The 21,563-nt window shown below is 41.7% G+C and overlaps 1 protein-coding gene across 1 annotated transcript in view; it reads left to right on the top strand.

Annotated features, from left to right (window-relative positions):
* Window positions 1–19,041, top strand: part of enc2 (ectodermal-neural cortex 2) — a 39,222-nt gene extending 20,181 nt beyond the window's left edge. Inside the window, exons 8-11 of the mRNA XM_073471958.1 lie at window positions 7,724–7,829; window positions 8,066–8,209; window positions 8,620–9,036; window positions 16,833–19,041. Coding sequence (XP_073328059.1) covers window positions 7,724–7,829; window positions 8,066–8,209; window positions 8,620–9,006 — 637 coding nt within the window. The 3' untranslated portion in view covers window positions 9,007–9,036; window positions 16,833–19,041. The remainder of the gene's footprint in view (window positions 1–7,723; window positions 7,830–8,065; window positions 8,210–8,619; window positions 9,037–16,832) is intronic.
* The last annotated feature ends 2,522 nt before the right edge of the window (window positions 19,042–21,563 follow it).

Genomic DNA, 21,563 nt, shown 5'->3' on the forward strand with positions numbered 1-21,563 from the left:
AAAAAAAAACTTGAAAAAAGTAGGAAGGCAGAAGAATTCAGTGTGTGTGGCATCAAAGGTGCTGTCACTCACCTTAATGAGTGTCCTGTTGGTAGCTGTTGTTCACGTACCGTTATGGGCTGATGGAATGTGAATACTGTAGAGTGCAGAATCAGGCTAGATCAGATTCCTTGTATTCTGCAGTGTATGCATGATTTTAGTAGTAGTTAGTAAACCTATAGAAAATAATACCTTTTGATATATTAGAATGAATAATTATTTGGGACAATTTGGGATACTGTGATTTTAATAAAATGATTGTTGCCATATTTTTTCATTTTATTTATTTTTTATTTCGGTCATTATAGTACACAAACACTAAGAGGTCATTTGAATGTGTACATGTTTTGTAAACGCAATTTTAAGGTCATCAATATCCATGTTATCCATCAATATTCATTTTCCTAAGCTGCTGACACAGTTGTGCAGCGCGTTCATGGTGCCGCTGTTAACATTGTTATTGTTATAGCCTAGTTATTGATTTTGGTGTGGATGGCTCTGTACAGTCGCTTGTCCACAGATCGCAGCACTGGAGGTTTGATCCCCAGCTCCACCAAGCGTAGCCTTCTTTATTCAGTGCCTTGTTAGATTTGTCAGCTGCGCACACAGTTGTTATTACTGTTTTTGTCTGTATTTTGTTTTGTCTGTACAATGAGGAAATAAATCAGCGCGTCTGAAATAATATACATCATGGATACAATAAAAGTCCCCCCTTTTCTGCCATGTCGCAGCACCTTTAATGCCTCAGCGGCAGCATCCTCTGAAAGGAGAAACATCTGTACTCTTGTTATTTAGTTGGCTTCAGCTAAGGCTTATCTTATCATGTATATGTTTCTGTTGACTGTCCCTCAATATTACAACATTAGTCCAACATTGCCCCAGATCTTATAACAACAGCAGACAGTGAGGTAGGTGACTAGGTTTCAGTGGTCCCCTATGTGGAGGATGGGCACCTATCTGGAGGTAGTGCAGTGACGTGTCGTGACAGAGACCAGTAATCGAGGAAGGGCTGGACTACAAAAGAGTTTCAGGCAGCTCAGGAGCAGTATTTTATATCGGAGAAAATAACTCCCTTTGACATGGACTTTTGGCTTTGTAACTTTTCAGATGTTTTACATGCATCAAAGAGCTGTATAAGGGTGCACTCACACTTGGCCCAATCGCTCCGTACCGTGCCAGAGCACGATTGTCCCTCCTTCCGAGTCCCCTGCTGCCCTGCTCTCACATTACTCCGGCTGCAACTGGGCCTGAGCACGGCTACCTCTTGTACATACGTCATCACATCGTAGCGTGGTCGCAGCAAAATGGAGAACAACAGAGAGTGAGGAGATTTCATTTACTTGTTTTCTGTGATACAAACATGTGCTATGTTGTTTCTGTGATACAGTTCAGGTGCCATTCTGTTGTGAGATTTTTTTTTTTTTTTGTATGAAACCCTGTGTGGTCCTTTGCTGTCCTTTAAAAGGATACAGCTCGCCCTATTGGGGTAAATCTGTTATGCAGTTTTCAGAATCAGAATCAGAATTCCTTTATTTGTCCCACAAATGGGGAAATTTCTTTGTCACAGCAGCCAAAGGACAGTATTACACTCAACAATAATAAAAAGTAAAAAATAAACAATATAATAAGAAGATAAGAAATAGAATTAACTTGTATATACATAGTATTTACAATATGAACTTAGTATTTACAATATGACATGGTATTTATAATATGAACAGTGTAAGTATAAACAGTTTGGTATTTTTATTTACAAATAATAAATAATAAATATGGGTATTAAAAATTGTCCAATTAGTGCAAACCAAAATGTATGTGGATATGTGTAGAGTTTTTTTTATTGCACAGTGCACATGTGAGGTCTACTGGGAGCAGTGCTGGTTGTACAGTCTAATAGCAGCAGTAAGGAAGGACCTGCAATACCTCTCTTTCGCACACTTGGGGTGTATCAGCCTGTCGCTGAAGGAGCTGACCAGTGCGGTGATAGTGACCTGCAGGGGGTGGGACTCCTTCACCAGCAGCGATGACAGCTTGTCCATCATCCTGCTGTCTCCCACCACCTGCACTGGGTCAAGAGGGCATCCCAGGATGGAGCTGGCCTTCTTGGTAAGTCTCTTCCTATCTGCTGCTGAGATGCTGCTGCTCCAGCAGACTACACCATAGAAAATGGCTGATGCCACCACAGAGTCATAGAAAGTTGTCAGGAGTGCCCCCTGCACTCCAAAGGACCTGAGCTTCCTCAGCAGATGGAGTCTGCTCTGACCTTTCTTGTATGCTGCTGCAGTGTGATCAGTCTAGTCCAGTTTATTGTTCAGGTGAACTCCCAGGTACTTGTAAGACGTCACCATCTCAATGTCCGTTCCCTGGATGTTCACCTGTGTGCAGGGTTGTTTGCGCCTGCGGAAATCCACCACCAGGTCTTTGGTCTTCCCGGCGTTGAGCTGGAGGTGGTTCCGCTGGTACCAGTCTACGAAGTCCTGAATAAGTTCTCTGTAGGCTCTGTCGTCCCCGTCCCTGATGAGGCCGACGATAGCAGAGTCGTCAGAGAACTTTTGTAGATGGCTGTGGGGTGTTTGGTGCGAGAAATCTGCAGTGTACAGGGTGAACAGGAAAGGGGCCAGGACTGTTCCCTGTGGGGCCCCCGTACTGCAGAAAACTGTGTCCGACACACAGTCCCGAGTCCTCACATACTGTGGCCGGTTGGTGAGGTAATCAAGGATCCAGGTCGTGAGGTGTTGGTCCACCCCTGTGAGCTCCAGCTTGTCCCCCAAAAGTACAGGCTGTATGGTGTTGAAAGCACTGGAGAAATCAAAGAACATGATCCTCACAGTGCTTCCAGGCTTTTCCAGGTGAGACAGTGATCTGTCCAGGAGGAAGATGATGGTGAGAGCAACTGGTCTGTAGCTGTTGAAGTCCTTAGGGTGAGGGATCTTTGGTACTGGTACCACGCAGGAGGTTTTCCAGAGCAGTGGCACTTTTCCCAGCTTCAGGCTCATGTTGAAGAAGTACTCCACAATCCTGCACAGCTGGTCTGCACAGGACTTGAGGAGCCTGGAGCTGATCCCATCTGGACCTGTGGCCTTCTTCACCTTCATCTTCCTCAGTTCGTTCCTCACCTGGATAGTGGAGAGGGACAGATTGGAGCAGGGGGGCTAAGTGTCAGGTGGGGGAGGTGGGTGAATGTCAGTGGGGGGTGTCTGCAAGCTGAATGCAGAAGAAAGGGAGGTAGAGGTGAGAATGGGGCAGGAAATGGGGGATGGAAGAGGTGGTGGGGGGCAGCAGAGATGACTGGGTCGGGGGAGGGGTGGGTGTCTGGTCAAACCTATTGAAGAATAGGTTCAGGTCGTTCACCCACGCCTGATCCCCAGCAGCCTGGGAGTCTGGTGTCCTCTGCCCTGAGATGGTTTTAAGGCTTTTCCAGACTCCACTGATGTTACTCTGCTGCAGCCGGACCTCCATCTTCCTCCTGTAGCTGTTCTTCCCCTCTCTGATCTTCTTCCTCAGCTCCCTCTGCACTGTTTCCTGACCTAAAGGCCCTCTTTTTCTCCTTAAGGAGAGCCTTTATTTCAGGATTAATCCAGGGTTTGCTGTTAGAAAAACACCGCACAGTCCTGGTAGGTACAGTGTTCTCAACACAGAAGTTTATATAGTCAGTTGTGCATCCTGTTAAACTGTCAATGTCCCCCCCATGAGAAACACACAGTTCTTCCCACACAGTTGAGTCAAAGCAGTCCCTCAGAGCCTCTTCAGACTCCTCAGTCCATGTCTTAACTGTGCGGGTTTCCACTGGTTGCCTGTTAACAAGGGGCTTGTAAACAGGCAGGAGATGCACTAGGTTGTGGTCAGATCTTCCCAGGGGAGGGAGGGGGGATGAGTTGTATGCCTCCTTGCTGTTGGCATAAAATAAGTCCAGTGTTTTATTGTCTCTGGTGTGGCAGGTGACATACTGTGTGAATGTGGGCAGGGTGGAGGACAGAGAGGCATGATTGAAATCCCCAGAGATGAGGAAGAGGGCCTGTGGGTGCTGTGTCTGCAGTGAGCTTGTGACTGAGTGGAGAAGGTCACAAGCTGCATCAGCGTTAGCAGAGGGGGGGATATACACAGCGATCATGATCACCTGTGTAAACTCCCTCGGGAGGTAGTACGGCCTCATGCTAACCGCTAGAAGGTCGATGTCCTTACTGCAGACCTGTTCTTTAACAGTGATGTGCCCAGAGTTACACCATCTGTCATTAACAAACACAGCCAGCCCTCCTCCTTTCCTCTTACCGCTCTCTGCCGTCCTGTCCGCCCGCCGCATTTGAAAACCGTCCATGTTAGCATCCGTGTCCGGGGTCAGCGCCATTAGCCACGTCTCAGTGAACACCATGATGCTGCTCGTCCATCTTGTTGGGGAGAGATCTCACATTCCCCATGATGACAGACGGGGAGGACGGGTCTGTAGCGTCTCCTCTTGCTACAACGAGCAGCTCCGGCACGGCACCCGCGTCTCCTCCTCTTCAGTTCGCGGGGGACATCGGGCCGCTCGAGCGGAGGCACCGCAGCGCTACTGAGGGCCAACAGCTGATCCCTACTGTAAACAATAGGGCCGCGTACAGGCTCCCCGGACACGGCGGAAAACAGCGAAAAAAGCAGTATTATGACTAGAGCGATAAAAACTACTCTGGTCTCCATACTGCCCAGAGAAAGAGCTCCAAAAAGTAAATTAAAAAAGTTAAAAAGTACGAAAAGTAATATAAAAAGAAGAAAAAGCTCAAAGGTGAGCGAGAGCTGCTGTAACAGGCTGCCACTCACGCGGCGCCATCTTGATCTTCTGGATCAATCTTTTATAGGTGATCTTTTGGATAACCTATAATTAGCACACGTGTGTAGTTTCACTTTGATTTTGCCAGAATACACGCTGAAGAAGGGCGTCTTCCCCAAAAACGTCCGTGTGGCAACAATAAACAGTTTGATGGGAGTGCTGTCTTTTATTTTTCTTCTGTTTATTCACTACAAGAGGGATTCAGCACCCCATACTGAAGCTATATACGTGAGTTGAGCGCGTTGTTTTCTCATTGTATGAACAACAGAGAGAACCTGAGTATTCTTGATTACGCAAGTTGGCGTGATAGGCATAATTATACTTCATGTCCACATTGCCCACCCGTGCTTGTGCTCATGCATGACCAACCGTACCATGCCGAAGCACACGTCTTCCAACTGTGCCAGGGCCAAGGAAGTGTACCGTGCTCGAGCACGGTACGGAGCACTCGCACTAGTCAATCAGACTAGACTTTGGGGGTCAAACGTGCTTGGGCATGGTACGGATTACCTAGTGTGAGTGCACCCTAACACACTGATTTATAGCTCTTTAATTAAACTTAACAGTAACTTTAATTCTTCCCTCCCTGTGTAAAATTCAATTTTTGCTGTCCTATCTGTGTTTAATTAAGTTAAATTTAATCACATCAAATGATTTATTTGCTTTAAGCATTGATCAAGTGAGTCTAAGGTAGTGAAAGAGCCAAGTAAGTCTGAGTGTTGTCTGCAAGGCTGTGATAAGCAACAATATTGTCTTGTATTATTTGATTTAGAGGGAGTACAAGTAGAATAATAGCAGCCCAAGACTGCCCAAGGTGCATAATGTGATGTCAGATTTATAATCACCAATGGCAAAATCATAGCCTCTGCTTTCAAAATATGATCTGAGTCTTGAGACTTGAGTAAGACATGAGTTACATTGCTCCTGCAGTCAAATTTTATAAAAACTAATCCAAATACTCTGGCCAGTTATTAATGCAAGAACTGAAATAACTTTTCATGTGACCACACATGGTAAACTACAACCATGCCAAACCAATTTCATAAAACTACTGAGGAAGGTCCAACTGATCTGGACTGCCCTGAGAATAAAGCCCCTGCTTGGAATGCCCAAGACCAGGGTAATAGTACAGTGCTAGAGGCTATTGTGGAGTAGATGGATAGGGCAGACTTATCAGTCAATTTTCTCTGCCCAAGCCAGGGGTTTATCTATTTTAATTCTCAAAGGTGTCCCATTTAGACATCAATCAACAAAAGCTTATGCAGAGGGTCAAAACCTTATAGTTACTGTGGATGTCCACTCTGTTCCTATAAATTTGTTTAATATCTATGGTCCTGATTTTGATAATCTGGCTTTCTTTAGAAAGGTGTTCTCTCTAATAGCAGACATATCACAAACCCATGTTATTATTCAAGTGAATAGTTTTCTAATGATCAGGCCCCACACTTCATTTGTATCAAGTTGTATGTACATAATGTTTAGAGTCTACAAGAACATAGTCGATACAGGTGTAAACTACTACCTCGCATTCATAACGCTAGACACAAGGATATATTGATCCTGATCATAGCCCCCTTACAGTACATTCATGTTTAAAGTGTCCTGCACTCCACTTGGCCATTATAGAGAATGGACCCACAACTTATGAATAACCCCAAATTTACTGAATATCTTTTTTAAAGAAGCCTTTTGCATTTGGGGAAATAATCTCAATAACGTTGATTTTCTAAAACAAATGGCAATGACAATACCTGGCACCCCTTGTTAGACAAATATAAAAAAATTCTGGAGTTGAGGCTGTAGAATAATCAGATTGTTTCGTAGAAGATTTCAAAATCATTTGTTTTCTCAAAGCAGAAGCATTTTGAGTGTTGGGAGAAACTGCAAAGACTGCCTTGCCAAACAACTCCACAAATTGGAAAATGATTGCATGATCCATAAAGTCAAATTCAAATACAGGACTTGTCTTACCTCAGTGACAGATATCAATAAGTGTTCAAGAATTCTATGAAACCCTTTACTCCTCCAAAACAAATGTAGCATCTCACACTATGAAAAAAAAAACATTATTGAAAAAATACTGATTTACAGAAGAAGAGTAGACCTTTAGAAACAAAGACGATGTCCTTTGTGGAGATAAAATAAACAATTAAAAATTTGAAGAATGCAAAACAAAGACTTTACCCTTGAGGAGCTAAAATAATTAAAACTTTAAAAGGAGGCTAAACCCCAAGCCCTGACAGGCTCCCTAGCGAGCTGTACAAAATATCTGCTGACTCACTCACACCTTATATGCTTAATCTGTTCTCGCAAGCCCTTGAAAATGGGTCTCTGACACAAACGCTTGACGAGGCTTTCATAACACTTATTCTGGAAAAAAAGACAGGGACCCGAAGGAGGTTGGAGGATATAGGCCTCTCTCTCCTTAACATGGACCGGAACATTTCGCTATAGTCCTAGCAAATAGACTTGGTGACTAGGTGATAAATGTGCAAATTATCTTAAAGGTTTTTAAAGGATACTCTTGCCAACCAAACTGGAAAAGTCCCTTAGGGTTTTACAAAAAGCTCCTAAACTTAATCCTAGCACCATACCAAGTGCTCAGATCATTAAGAGTATCTTAAGGCTGTATGTGACTGGAGGGCTATTCAAGTCGGGTGCAAAGCCAGAGGTAGCAGGATAGACGTTTGGACATAGGCAGTGAGAAGCTAGGCGAGTCTTCTCACTACCAGCTTAAGCAGTCCCTAATTAAAATCCATATTGAAGCAACACCTTGTAGGTTTAGGGACTCTAACTCTAACTCTTTAGACGGACAGCTGGTCCAGTACCTCCTGAACAGGGATAAACTTGGGATCTAACAGTGGGTATTTGTTTCTCCAGGTTTGGCCATGGTTCAGCTGAGCTGGAAAATAGTCTCTATGTTGTTGGAGGTCATACAGCCATAGCCGGAGTTTTTCCTGCCTCACCATCCGTCTCCCTAAAACAGGTCAGAGAAGCATCAAACTTCTTTATGACAATAGTTTTAGAATGTAAATTTTTATCTATTTTCATAGAAGTTACATAATAATATATACATGTAAACAATTACAACAGCTTGTAATATAGGTCTGAGTTTGATTCAACTTTAAGCATCTTTTCCTTAACCTTTAAGACATGTTTTTTTTTTTTTTTTTTGATCAAACATGAAATTTATTTAAGTGTTACTATATAAAATTTGCCTAGGTGGAACGATATGACCCTCTCAATAATAAATGGACTATGATGGCTCCTCTAAGAGATGGAGTCAGTAATGCAGCCGTGGTCAGTGCCAAACTCAAACTCTTTGTTTTTGGAGGGACCACCATACACAGAGACAAGGCCTCCAAGGTAGGTGGATTTGTATATTTACCTTCCTTACAAATCCTCACAAGGCCACTCCCCATTCTTCGATTCAGTTTTTAACTAACTAAATAAAAAAACTGCTATGACTGAACCCACGCTGTCTTTAAGGAGACACTATTTTGAAGGGATGACTAAATATGTTTAAGATGAGTTATTTTATTTGTCTGATTACAGTTTATAAAGAACTATTTGTCATTAAAAGTTCTTTCCTCCATTTGTGCGTCCACAGGAGTAATAAAATGTAAGACATACAGTATACTGTATAAAACAAGGTACTCTGTAATAGTACATTTTACTGCATGGTTGTCTGAAACCTCCTTGCCTTAATATCTTTGAAGATCAATACTGTAGTATTAATGTTGCACTTAAACACCGTAAATGTCTTCTATATCTAGGTCCAATGCTACGACCCCCTTGGTAACCGCTGGAATATTGCAGCTGAATGCCCCCAGCCTTGGCGCTACACAGCAGCTGCTGTCTTAGGGAGCCAGATCTTCATCATGGGTGGTGACACTGAATTCACCGCTGCCTCTGCTTATCGCTTTGACTGTGAAACCAATCAGTGGACTCGAGTGGGCGATATGACCTCCAAACGAATGAGCTGCCATGCTGTGGCCTCAGGAAACAAGCTGTATGTGGTCGGAGGTTATTTTGGGACGCAGCGGTGTAAAACGTTGGACTGTTACGACCCAACGTCAGACAGTTGGAACTCCATCACTACTGTGCCTTATTCACTGATCCCCACCGCCTTTGTCAGCACGTGGAAACATCTACCTGCCTAACTGGGAGACACGAGGAGCCAGTCCTTCCAGGTACATTCTGAAGGACAGACAACCATTATATGTATATCCAATTCTGTGCCATTCTGATTTAGACACATGCTGCCCGCACCCCCACGTGACTGCCACCTTGAACTGAAAGAGAGAAACTAAATATTTTCCATCATTTAGGTAATTTATGTGCACTCATTTCATTTTCAGCCCAGTGTGAGCCAGTGTGAGTCTTTACTGCATTTTGCTGTCATTTATAGTCGCGCTTTCCTCTTCCTGCTTTTCTCTTCTGCTCAGTTGCTTGAGTGTGTGCATTTCACTGCAGGGCCACATCCTGCTGGAAGAAACAGCTTGGACCAGCCAGGCTTGTCAGGCTGGTTGACTAGCTTGACCAGCCTGGTCATTCTCAGGCTGGTCTGGTAAACTGGTTTAGAGTGTCTATTAGCTGGACACTTTAGCTGGGATACCTTGCTGGTAAAGCTGGTCATGGAAGATGGATGATGCACACACAGCCAATGAATATTTACTATGTACCTATACAGTGTATACACTGTTTAGGCATTGCCAATGCCACTATCAGCATGTGTTTGTTATACGTCTGTCCACGAAAGGGCATTCATACATTAACAATCAGTCAGTTTTTCTTCCTGTCTAACTATCAACGTTCTCTCTTAAACAAAGAATGGGAGTGTGGTTGATTGTCATGGTTAAATTGGCTTTTGTAAGGAGGGGGAGCCCTTCTTCACTCAGCGGTCATTATCTCTCAAAATATTTTTTTTTTACCTTGCACCATCGGCTTAATACATATTTTATCAACTTATGGCCTACTTGATTATATCTCACATTCACATATTGTTAACTTATTAAGCCTACATTTCACCATCAATCTACACTGTAATTTGTAAACCGTATTCACAATAAGTCTCTCAAGGTCCACTTCATTGTCAAAATTATGTTCACACAGCGTCTGAATAAATAGACACAATCAGTTTAGCTAATCAAACAACTACAGTATGAGTCTACCGGCAAATATGGTAGTCTCACTGGCTCAAATACTTGAATGAATAAATCAAACATGAGCTATGGTATTATAAAGAATTATGCTACACTAGGACACTGGCAGTGAACATATCTGATGTAATGCATAACTAGCCAAGCATCTTAAACCAGTTTACAAAAGCATCCATCCATACTGCTATATACACCTTTCATCATGTGTCCTGAAGTAGGCTACCTCTCTACCTGTCCATGGGAGTAGTTAACAGACATCCCAACCTACAGAAACTAATTTCACATTTGCAAAAATACTGTGGCGAGATCTCGTGGAAACATGCAGAGAGACAGATTTTTAATTTCACAACCCTGGTAGCGCCGTCATTCGCAAATTTCAATTATTCTAAACTGCTGTGGTGAGTAACGTAGTGAAAGGGATAAGACAAAGGATCTCTGCACTGTCCCTGCATCCTGCATCTGTCGCTGACTCACAAGTTAGAACCTAGATGTCAGGAGAGGTGGTGGAGTTTTTTTTTCTGTGAGAGACTGTGGCGGAATGACTTAATTAATGGGAAACACTAAAGTAGCATTAGCTCGTCTTAACGGTTAGCTAATGAGGAGGGCGGTTAATCAAATGAAAACTACTCGCCCTCCTCATCTTTTCACTATTTGCTAACGTAGCATTAGCTGTATAGAGACTTTATCACAGAAACATAAAGGTGAAAAATAAGGACATTTAGTTTCAGTAAATTAACAAAGTTAACATTTTGCTGTGACAGTTACTTCACCCACCTTCTGTGCGTCAGCAGCACCGTGTGTGCGTTCGTGCACTTGCACGGTATGCGAGAAGATGCCAGTAGCAGTGAAAACGTGGACTGGAGTTTCATTGGTTCAGGTTTTATCTCAATAAACAAGCGGAACGGATTCAGTAATGAAGCTCTGACACAGCGCTCTGAAAACAGCGCTGAGTGAACAGGCTGATGTATTGATGGGGATCCAAAGTAATGATTTTAAAAAGTCATATAATGGTAGCTACACCCATGATTACAATAAAACACTGAAGCAGAAGGAGCTCAGCTCCTGCTGGCTGTACTGACGAGGTGAGGAGGCGGAGCTGAGCTCTGGAGGGCTCCGGCCCAATTTAATCTCTGTACATAACCCACTATCATCGCAACTAGACTGGTGTTCTAGTAAGATCAACATGGATAGCATTGGCATGGATAAGCAATAGCATGCTGTCATAGGAGTCATAGGAGATTTTTACCAAAACGTACTGTTGGATATTTACCTGCACCTTCATCTACACAGATAAAGATGGTAAATGGTGGTCTTGCATTTCTATAGCGCTTTTCCAGTCTACTGACAGCTCAAAGTGCTTTACAATACTTGCCACATTCACACTCACATTCATACACTGATGACAGAGGCTGCCATGCAAGGTGCCAACTGCTCATCAGGAGCAATTTGGGGCTCAGTATCTTGCTCAAGGACACTTCGACATGTGGCTGAGGGGAGCCGGGATTTGAACCAGTGACCTTCTGATTGCTAGACGACCCGCTCTACCTCCTGAGCTACAGCCGCCCCATTAAAGAGATTAATCCTTCAATATTTTCTCAAATAATCAATTTTAACATCACAAAATCGTGTGTGACAGGACTGACCATGGCATGACAGGATTGACTTGATGGATTGTTCATGCATTCTTGATGCAGAAAAAGTCCTGTTTTGTCTTCTTTAAGTTATGGTAGGCATTTTAAACTATTATAATCATTAACTAAAATGGTAAGGTTCAGCCAAGTTGGAATAGAAGGACCATATAATGACTGACAACTGATTTTGTCCAAACATATTTTTAATTTGATAAACTAATATCAGAATAATTCACATTTAAATGCATATTTCATTAAACAGTTTTTTTAAGCAATTCATTAAAATGCATTTTAACCATAACATAGCATGTGTAGGCTACCCCAGAGGATTACTTGAGACTGGATATGGAGTCATTGCATTTCTACTATTGGCTGTTTTGTTACTACTGAACTTTACTACAATCTACTGGATTTTGATGTAATGCCATTTATTCAACCAGGAACAAATTTGTGATCTCACAATGTCAATGGAAGTAAAAACACCCTCCCACTGCATGAATTTGAATAAATAAACATTTTTAAATATAAATCATAATTATTTCTATTTAAGTATTGAAATATTATTTATACAAAGGGCATCCTCAAAAGCATTGCTACATAGGCCAAATGAGGGGCCAAATTCAAAACATTTGGATATTGGCATAAAAATCTTCAAATTTACAGTGTAATGTCAATATATTCAAATAATATTTTACTAGGCGTGCATCAAAAACATTATATGCAATAAGGTAATAAAAAAGAAACATGCCATTCATTTGTGTGGGCAGACCTGTGTGACAGGGCCTGATGTGACAGGGCCTGACAGTCAGCCATTTAGACCTCCAGTGCTCAGCCTGTTAGTATGCTAGCATCAAAACTTTTAGCATGCAAGCAAGGTATTTCAGTAAGCTTTTCAGACATGTTTTGGATTCACAACAATTACATTGTTTCGTGGGATATTTTAGCGTGACAGGTCCTGACCCCTAACTCATCAGCCTAAGAAAAACATGCAAAAACAATCTTAAAATCATATTGTTCAATGACAGAACTCATCCTAATTTTTATGTAGATGTGACAGGAGTGACAGAAAAAATGGGGACTGTTGTAAAGTGCTATTTATTTATAGAATTTATGTATAATTTCATGTTTTTAATCAAATGATGTGAATGATAACAACTTCAAATGTGTTAATAATAGTGTTGTTTTTCTCAATGACAGCTGTTAGCATAACAAAAACTATGAAAGATAACTCACATTTGGCTGGCCAGCCATTTTTCAGAATTTTTAATTCTCAAAAGTGTTTTTAAAAAAGAAAAAACACATAATGAATCATATATTACTGAACAGACAACTCAATGACATCAACTATCCAATCAGTTTTAGACATTTAATTAAACAAGTTTTATTCATTGCAACAGTTCCACTTCCTATGTTTATGATTTATGTTTTGTATTGTCCTGAGGTGGATAACACAGATACTGGTATTGAAAAGATGCAGTTTTTATACTGTAAACTCTTGCAGTCTGATTATTAGATTTAAAAATTAGTTGTGTGCAGTAATCTAGAAAAATTGAGGATTGCCATATCTTGAGATGCATCAACATGCATAGAGAATCGTTGACTTTTAATCAAATCGTAAAGGCAGTGAAGATTCACATGTCTGCTACATGTACCAGAATGCATTGCACACAAGCTCTTGCCTCTCCACCTACAAATACCCAAACTTGCCTAGCACATGGAGGTGGGTGTTTTCAAATGCGGCTGTGTACAAAAAGGCATCTGACATAAGTTACTGTATTACCAGTAAATGAGAAGAAGAAATGACCTCACTGTTGAACTAGATCAGATTAGTTTTCATTGTTAAAATGGTACAATTTATATATTGTTTTTGTATAGTGTGGTATAATTCATGTAGTTTATTTCACATTCTTTAGTTCTTAGCCATTATCCCTGCATGTAGAGTATTTATAGGTCTGTTAGAAAATTAAAAGTATGAAAAAAAAAATGTAGTTGATAAAAAATATTTTTTTTGTGTCTTTCATTCCTCTCTTAAACCCTGGAACGCGTCCACAATCAACTGTCCTCCTGTCTTTCACAAAACGACCTCCTTGACCCCAATCAGTCAGGCTATGATGTCAGCCACTGCACACTATATGTGTGTCACGTACCCACACACTCTCCCACTTTCTACTGACTGAGAAGGCAGGACACGGCCCTCACAGCTGAGTGACAACAAGAGGTTACAGGTTCACTTTCATCCATAAAACCGTGTTTACATATGTAAACATTTATTTTATGAATGAAAGTGAACCTGTAACCCTGTGACAACCGTATACCAAATCAGTCATGAGGGGAGTGAGTTGGCACTACCTATAAGGTAGAATAAGCCATACAAATGGGATGGGCGACTCCGCCTCACTCTTAAAAATTGAGTAGCCAAGGAAGACGAGCCATCACACTTCTCATGAACAGCAGAGACGGCTGCAAGGTAACCCCTGAGAGTCGATTCTGCCTGACCCATGGCAAAGAGGTGCTGGAGGAAGGAGAGAAATTACCAAGATGTGGCAAGTCAAGGGATCCTCTCTTTCAGCACGACACTGGTTGCTAAACACCCTCCACTTGACACTATACTGTAGCCAAGTGGAGGGGGCCCGCTAGGCCTGCAAGTTGTCCACCACCTCCCTGTCTAGGCCAAGTGATGGGCCATTCAAGGGCCATACATAAAGCCTCAGACTCTCAGACCCTCAGCATATCCTGTCTGACTGGAAGCCACCATGGGTGGCCCTCCAGCATCTCGTGGACCTCTGCCATCCATGGTCTCTGTGGCCAATTCAGTACCAAGAGTACCTTGGCGTACATTAACCATTAACCAACCAACATTAAGAAAAACTGGCAGGAGAGGAAGTGAAGGGAATGCATACGGCCTCACATGAGGCCATGAAAGGCTCAGGGCGTCTGTCCCCAGGGGCCCTGACTGTCACGAAAAAGGTCTACCTCCACCCACCCAAAGCGAAGCCATATCTGGCCCACTATCTGTGAGTGAAGGCACCACTTGCTAGGATGGGGACCTCCCTGTGACAGTAGATCTGCTGCTGCATTCTGGGCCCCGGAAGATAGAATGCCCTAAGGACCACACCTTTGGACTGAGCCCACAAGAGCATCCACCAGACACTTGCATGCATGAATGGACACCTCAACCTGCCCTGACGGTTGATATAAGACATCACAGCTCTGCTGTCTGTCCTTACCTTGACCTGCCTCCCCAGTATAATGGGCAGGAAATGTTTTAGGGCTAAGGAAACTGCCTCCATTTCAAGGAGGTTCACATGCCGCCCCCTGCTGTGCAGGACCCCAGTAACAGTCCTGCCCTCTCAGACTGCGCCCCAGTATGACTGAGAGGCATTGGTCGTTATGGTCACCCTGCAGCCCCCCTGGCCCAGCGGAACACCCTCTCGGACAGCCTGTGACCGCCTCCACCATGTGAGGGGCTTGAAGCCAGGGTAAGCTTTTTCAACCTGTCCCTTGGCAGGCAGACCTTTTGCCGTCCAAACCAAAGCTGGAGGGCCCAACCTTCTCTGACACTGCACTACTGACATCACTCTGCATGAAACGCAGACCGTGATGCACTCCGTGATTGCCCGCCATCTCTTCTGAGTCAAGCGGGCTGTCATGGTGGCCCACAACGTGAGCGTTCAAAAGGGAAGCACCTTGAGGTATCTGTTCAGCCAACTCAAATCCAGAATTGGGCGGAACCCTCTGGTCCGCTTGGGGATGAGGAAGTAGCCTGAATAAAACCCCGAGCCACAGGCCTTGACTGCCCAGACTGGTGGATGGACTGTGTGCGCTGCCTGACCTTCTGGGCCCCTTATCAGACCCTCGAAATACACCAGCGGAAGTGCATTAGTATGTGCCAGTGTAGAGGCCATGGCTGCAGACTGATATGCCTTCACGACCAATCCATCGGTGGTGAGGCACTTCTTATTCAGATGACAGGTAACTACTGCCTGTGGGTGGTGCCCCAGCCAGCAGGACAAAGGTCGGGCCCACCTTTGTCATGTCATCTAGGCTAAGCAGGATGCTGAGTGGAGAGCGGGGTGCAGTAGCTTCCCTGGGTTGAGCCCAAGACTTTTGCAGATGTCTGACAAAATCCTGGTACACCGGCAGATAGGCCTGCCTCTGGCTCAGAGGATCTCATTCCACTGCATTGGTTCTTGGTGGATAAGGCGGTGGAGGAAGCCTGGCAGCTGTTGCTGCCCAAGAGAGCAGGGCCTCAAAAGAAAAATTATCCAGATTGCCTGAGGCAGCAAGGGATACAGCATCAGGATGAGGAGGCACATATTGAGGAGCCTGCCTTGGCACATCCAACAGGCGGTGGTGAGTTGCAGATATGCATTCAATGGTCTTACACATATCCTCTGCCTTTGCATGAGGTCCATTCTCGGATCGCTCATCTGGTCATGCTCAGTCCGCTTACGCTTCTTTTTGAAGGCCAAAAAGAAGCGTAAGCGGACTGAGCAACACCCATACTTGGGGGAACTAGAACCAGGTGGCACAGCATCCTCCAGGACACTGTCCCTCTCATCACTCCCCTACTCCATACTCTCTGCACAGCAGGGAAAACACAATGTGTCTCTCATCAAACAATCTGGAGAGTTAAATAAGAGAAACACATACAGCAATTCAACAGTAAATACAAACATACAAATTATGCAAGTTATTAAAATTCAAGCAGCACGGTTCATATGTGGACAACATTGCTGTGTCAGAATCATTGAAGAAAAAAAGGCAAACATTAGAATGAATGGTCGAACTGGGTGCAATAACACTCCAGACAATAGGCAATCAACCATGAGGAATGAGCAAGATAAAACAGAACAAACTGGTATAAGATCTCACCAAACTGGTCTAGCTCCCACCAACCAGGAGGATAGAAAGACTGAGTGTGTGTGGCTGACGTCGCACCCACAGGTGTGATTAATTTGGTATAATGCTCCTGATCCAAGGGTTATACTCACAGAGTTACAGGTTCTCTGAAATGAAATAAAACTTGCCTTGTTGAGAAAAAAGAGCCACAGTGGAGGGATCTCTCTTCCAGGACGGACAGACAGCGATGCAGGTGTTGCATGTTCAGAACAGACAAAATCACAAAATTTCATTGATTTTTGATGACTTGATGACTTTTTTCTTGTCTCCCTTCCATCGTGCTGTCTTTTTCAGGTGTTGATGTCCATTGGGGAGGAACTGCCATATGGAGGAGAATCTCCCACCCTGGCTGAGGCTGTAGCTCCACACAAAACCAAGCCTTACAAAAACAAGTTGCACCTTACATAATTTGAATCAAGTCCAAGCAGCAGTGTTAACAATTCAACACCACAGCACCTACACACAAAGAGAGATTACTCTCCAACTGATGCTTCCGAAATAATGTGATAATACTCAGACACTTTGATGAACCTGATGGAAAGATGCTTTTGTTGATTGAGCGCTCACTCAAACCTACTAGTGTTTTTGTTGAATTGTTGCATTTTTAAAGTTGTATTAGTTATGAAATTCACTACTAAACCATTCCAATGTAAAGAAATAAGCTGCAATTGCTGCCAGATCACAACATTTACATATTCCAGTGGTTTCTGTCAAAGACAAAAAAAATTGGAAATTAAGGGACGGTGTTTCCGGTGATTAATATTATTGGTTTCTAATTCAGGTTGCATTTCACACACTCACTATATTTACTAGTATAACCACCACATCTGCACCAATACAGAGTTTTAACGTTTCACCCTAACCCATCAAGAGAGAATTTAAAGTGCACACAGTGAATCTGCATTAAAAAAAAGTGACTCACTTTTCCATGGGATTACATAAGTACATCACGTAACCATCAATGTACTCACCAGCATTTGTTTGGAAACATTTTTTAATGTGGGACTTGTAAGTCACTGAAACCGACTCAGTGGAATTCTGAATCGTAGAGTAGTTGACAGATTCCATCTTGGACTTCCCTCAGAAAAATATACATTTCACAAAAGAACTGCTACATATGGAGCTTGAAAACAAAATTACGAAAATTATATTATTACTCTATTTTTCAGTAGTTTTGACTAAAAGTGATTCATTACTAAATAGTAATTTCTCTGAGGAATTTACTTCTGTTTTACTATAAGTTGAACGATACCGTAACTAGAGGACTTCCAGTTCGATCTGTCACACCTGTAAAAAACTAACAATATTTGAGGTGTGAATGAAGAACAAATGTTAGTTCTTAATAAATAAATTCAGATGTTACCACAACATGACATGATTTATCATGACTGGTTGGTTCTAATGATCCATGGTAGCAATGACAGCATTGTTCTAAGGCAGCTGAAAGTGCCAATACAGAAATTTGTATATCATCTTTATAACAAGTTCTTTATGTAGTCATGTGCAAAACCATGGTGTCAACATAGACTTTTAATGTAATCTGTATCTGTTGGGTAATGATGTTGAATCCGAGATAGAACCAAATATCTCTTAGTCTAATTTAAAGATGCAGTAACAGATTTCTGGTGGTGCCTGGTGGAGCCTCAGCTGGCATATGCCCAAAAACCTTTAAAATGACAGTACTTACTTATTTCCAGTAGCATGTTTATATTGAGGAAATGTGACATCAAATGTTCAATGGCTCCAATCTACTGTTACGATTTCAGTTGCACATCAGTCATGTAATGGGAAAGTCTGTTATTTCCGACATGCTATTTATAGGACAAATCGAAGAAGCACATAATGACGTTGTGTACTGTGTGTCCTGCAGAGACCATCAAAGTGCTTTTTGAAGCTGAAGCCCAAAACCTCTGAATTGAGAACTGGATTTTAAGAAGGACCTGAACCCAAATTGAATCGCATACTTATTCTTTCCTGTAACACCTACGCATTTTTTATATTTGTCAAAGCTTACATTAGCAGTGGTGTGTCTTTGTCCCACAAGTGTGAAATATTTTATCCATGCCTATAAACATTTTTTTTTCATATTCAATAATATAAAGAAAAATGTGAAAAAATGCTCTAAGGTTTCTGCAGGACAGTTGCATTAAGGTTGATATGTTATATCGTTTCTGTGGTACTCATTTTAGTGTTTAAGGGATTTACACTTGCCCCGTCTACAGTTACAGTAGTCTGCTGACTACAGACTGGTAAAGTATATAAATGTCTGACTTTAATATGGATTTCAGCTACTGCACAGAAGTGATGTTCCAAAATATTCAACTGTTATTTTGAATTTAGAAAACATTTAAATTTTAAAAATTTTAAAAACTTTTAAAAACCTTTTAAAAAATTTAAAAACTGATGAGTTTTTTAAAATTGTTTTGGAAAATCTAAAGGAATTTCTTTCTTGTGGAACTGTATGTTTTTACTGGTGACAATAAACTTTGAGTTACTTTTTCAACTCTGCATAGGTCCTGAATATAAAAGAGGAAGATGATAACAGGTCAGGTAGGCAGCAGTTAGGGGCTCAAGCAGCAAAACAGCCCTAGGGAATGCAAGGATATTTCTTATTCTTTGTCTAAATGAGGGTAAAAAACTGCTCAATAACTCAGAATCTTGGCAGCAGCACTGTGAATAGAGCACCAAGTGGATAGACTGATGCATTTTCAACAGGGTGAAAGTGAGGGGATGACATTAGTAATTTAAAAGAAGTGGGTGGGTCTTGTCCCACCCCCGTATAATGGCTGCAACACCAATGACCCAGGCACACATTGACATCTTGGTGTGCTACAGCAGAATTGGCTAAACATTTTCATTAATCCCAAGCTTTGATTAATTTTCTGGTTATACATACATTATCTACTCAAAAAGTCTAAACCAATGACATAAACTATAACAGTTGAGATCATTGAGATAACACTATCATTGAGATATTTCAGTAACTACATTTTACAGTACCATACAGTAGAGAAAAGAGTACTGGAAATCTGTACACAAGTACATTTATATTACTGAAATATTAGTTAATTACAAGTAAAACTACTGGTATTAAATAATACTCAAGTAAAAGTACAAAGTATTCTTCTCAAACACTACTCAGTGTGTTAGTTTTTACTATTTAACCATTGATGTTTAATGCATTATCAATAGGCATTCAGTCAAAGGGGTTTCTGCTTCCCCAAATCAGTAGTCAGTATTACTCCCAATTCCTGCTCTGTTCAAACCTGGGCCTGCTGCACAGTCTTGTTTTGTTTTTTCTATATGCCGTAGTTTTCATTGGCCCGTTTGTGGTCAGATAGCGTTATTTGTTACAAAATTGCTACTGAAATATTTGGATATTATTTCAAATTCTACTCAGTGCTCGATTATGATTTTAAAAAGTAACCGAGTAGATCTAATGCAAACTTAAATATGAGTAAAATTACATATGAAAAATCACATGAGCACAAAACATTAGTCTGAGGCAAAAGTGATAATTAATGTTGTAACATTTAAATTAACTTTGTTATTTTATTAATGTTAACTTGGCTATTGTTAAAGCAATATTATGAGGAAATTATCATTTACTGCGATTTGGTGCCCACCACAGTTTCTAAGAGCGACACCACTGCCTTAAAAAGAAATCCCAGGTCTGTAACAGTTTGTTAGATGTAATGTAGGTGCTAACTACAAACAAAAGTCATTATGTCACAACAATGTTATTAAGAATTAATAATTAATTAATAATTTTCCCGTTACAGAGAGGGGGGTGGGGGGCTAGAATGAAAAGAATTTTTGAGAGCGATTTCAGCATGGGGGATTTCAACTGTGTCTGACTGCACTCTGGTTGTGTCTGTTTCTGTGGCGGCTGGTTTACATAACAAACAGCCAGCAGTGGTGGTGATACAGCGGACTTCACACCCAGGCAGCGAAGAATTGCTACGGACGAGGAGTGTGACAAGAAGAGCAGCAGCAGGTTGTTCAGTTGGCGCCTTTACAGAGGAAACTACAGATCAAAAACACACTCTGTTATACAAACCAACCGCAAACAAAGCCACACAAGTTATACATTTCACAGTCTCTAAGGCTGACTCAAACTGTTAACTCATAAACTCACATGACAACTAATCACAGCAGAGTGCATAACAGCATATTTCACTTCATTGTTGGGGGGGGGGGGGGGGGGGAATAAACTGAAAACATTCTCAAGAGCAATTCCTGAAGGTGACACCACTGAAAGGAACAACCTGGGAAATTTTCAAGTCCTGATTGAGGCAACAAAAACAGGTGTTTTTACCAAACCTTGGGTCATCTACAGTGGAATTTTAAATATTGGATAGGCTAGGTAGCAAATCAGTCCATCTAATGTATTACATTTTAATGTTAAAGTAGGCGATATGATGATCACATCTATCTAATGAACACTTCACTAATGAAAGATTTCCTGCATACGATGTAGGTTGTTGCTTAGCCCTAGTTTATACTGTGCTGTTCATCCTGGGTTCATAATTTCTCAACAGAATAGGCAGCAGCCAGTTTCAACTGCAGGTGCTGATGGATAGATAAGTGTTCTTATTTGTTAGTTAAAATTTGTTGGTGCAAGCCGTTTTTCATTTTTAACAAATTATGATGAGGACAAGATCGGCCATTTCAAAAAGTGGTGGGGACATTTCCCCAGTGTCCCCTGTGGAAATGACATCTTACTTTTGCTCCCTGCATACAGTGAAGTAACAAATCCAGAACAATGGGTTTCCCCTAGCCTACAACAAAGTAAAGGCTATAAAGTAGGCCTAAACATCAATCAAACTATGTATTTCTTTCTTAAATGCAACTATATAAAAATATTCAAACTTTGATTTGAAATAAGAGAAAGAAAAAAAAATCTATCTGTGACTGTGCTGCTGCTTGTTTTACATGCCCTGATGAAGATTGAGACATGTGGGCGCTAAACCCATTTTTGAAGGCATTTGAAACTTTTGTTGTGTGCCTTGGTATTTTCTGCTT

Source organism: Pagrus major, chromosome 8 (assembly GCF_040436345.1).
Source record: "Pagrus major chromosome 8, Pma_NU_1.0".
Taxonomy (NCBI): Eukaryota; Metazoa; Chordata; class Actinopteri; order Spariformes; family Sparidae; genus Pagrus; species Pagrus major.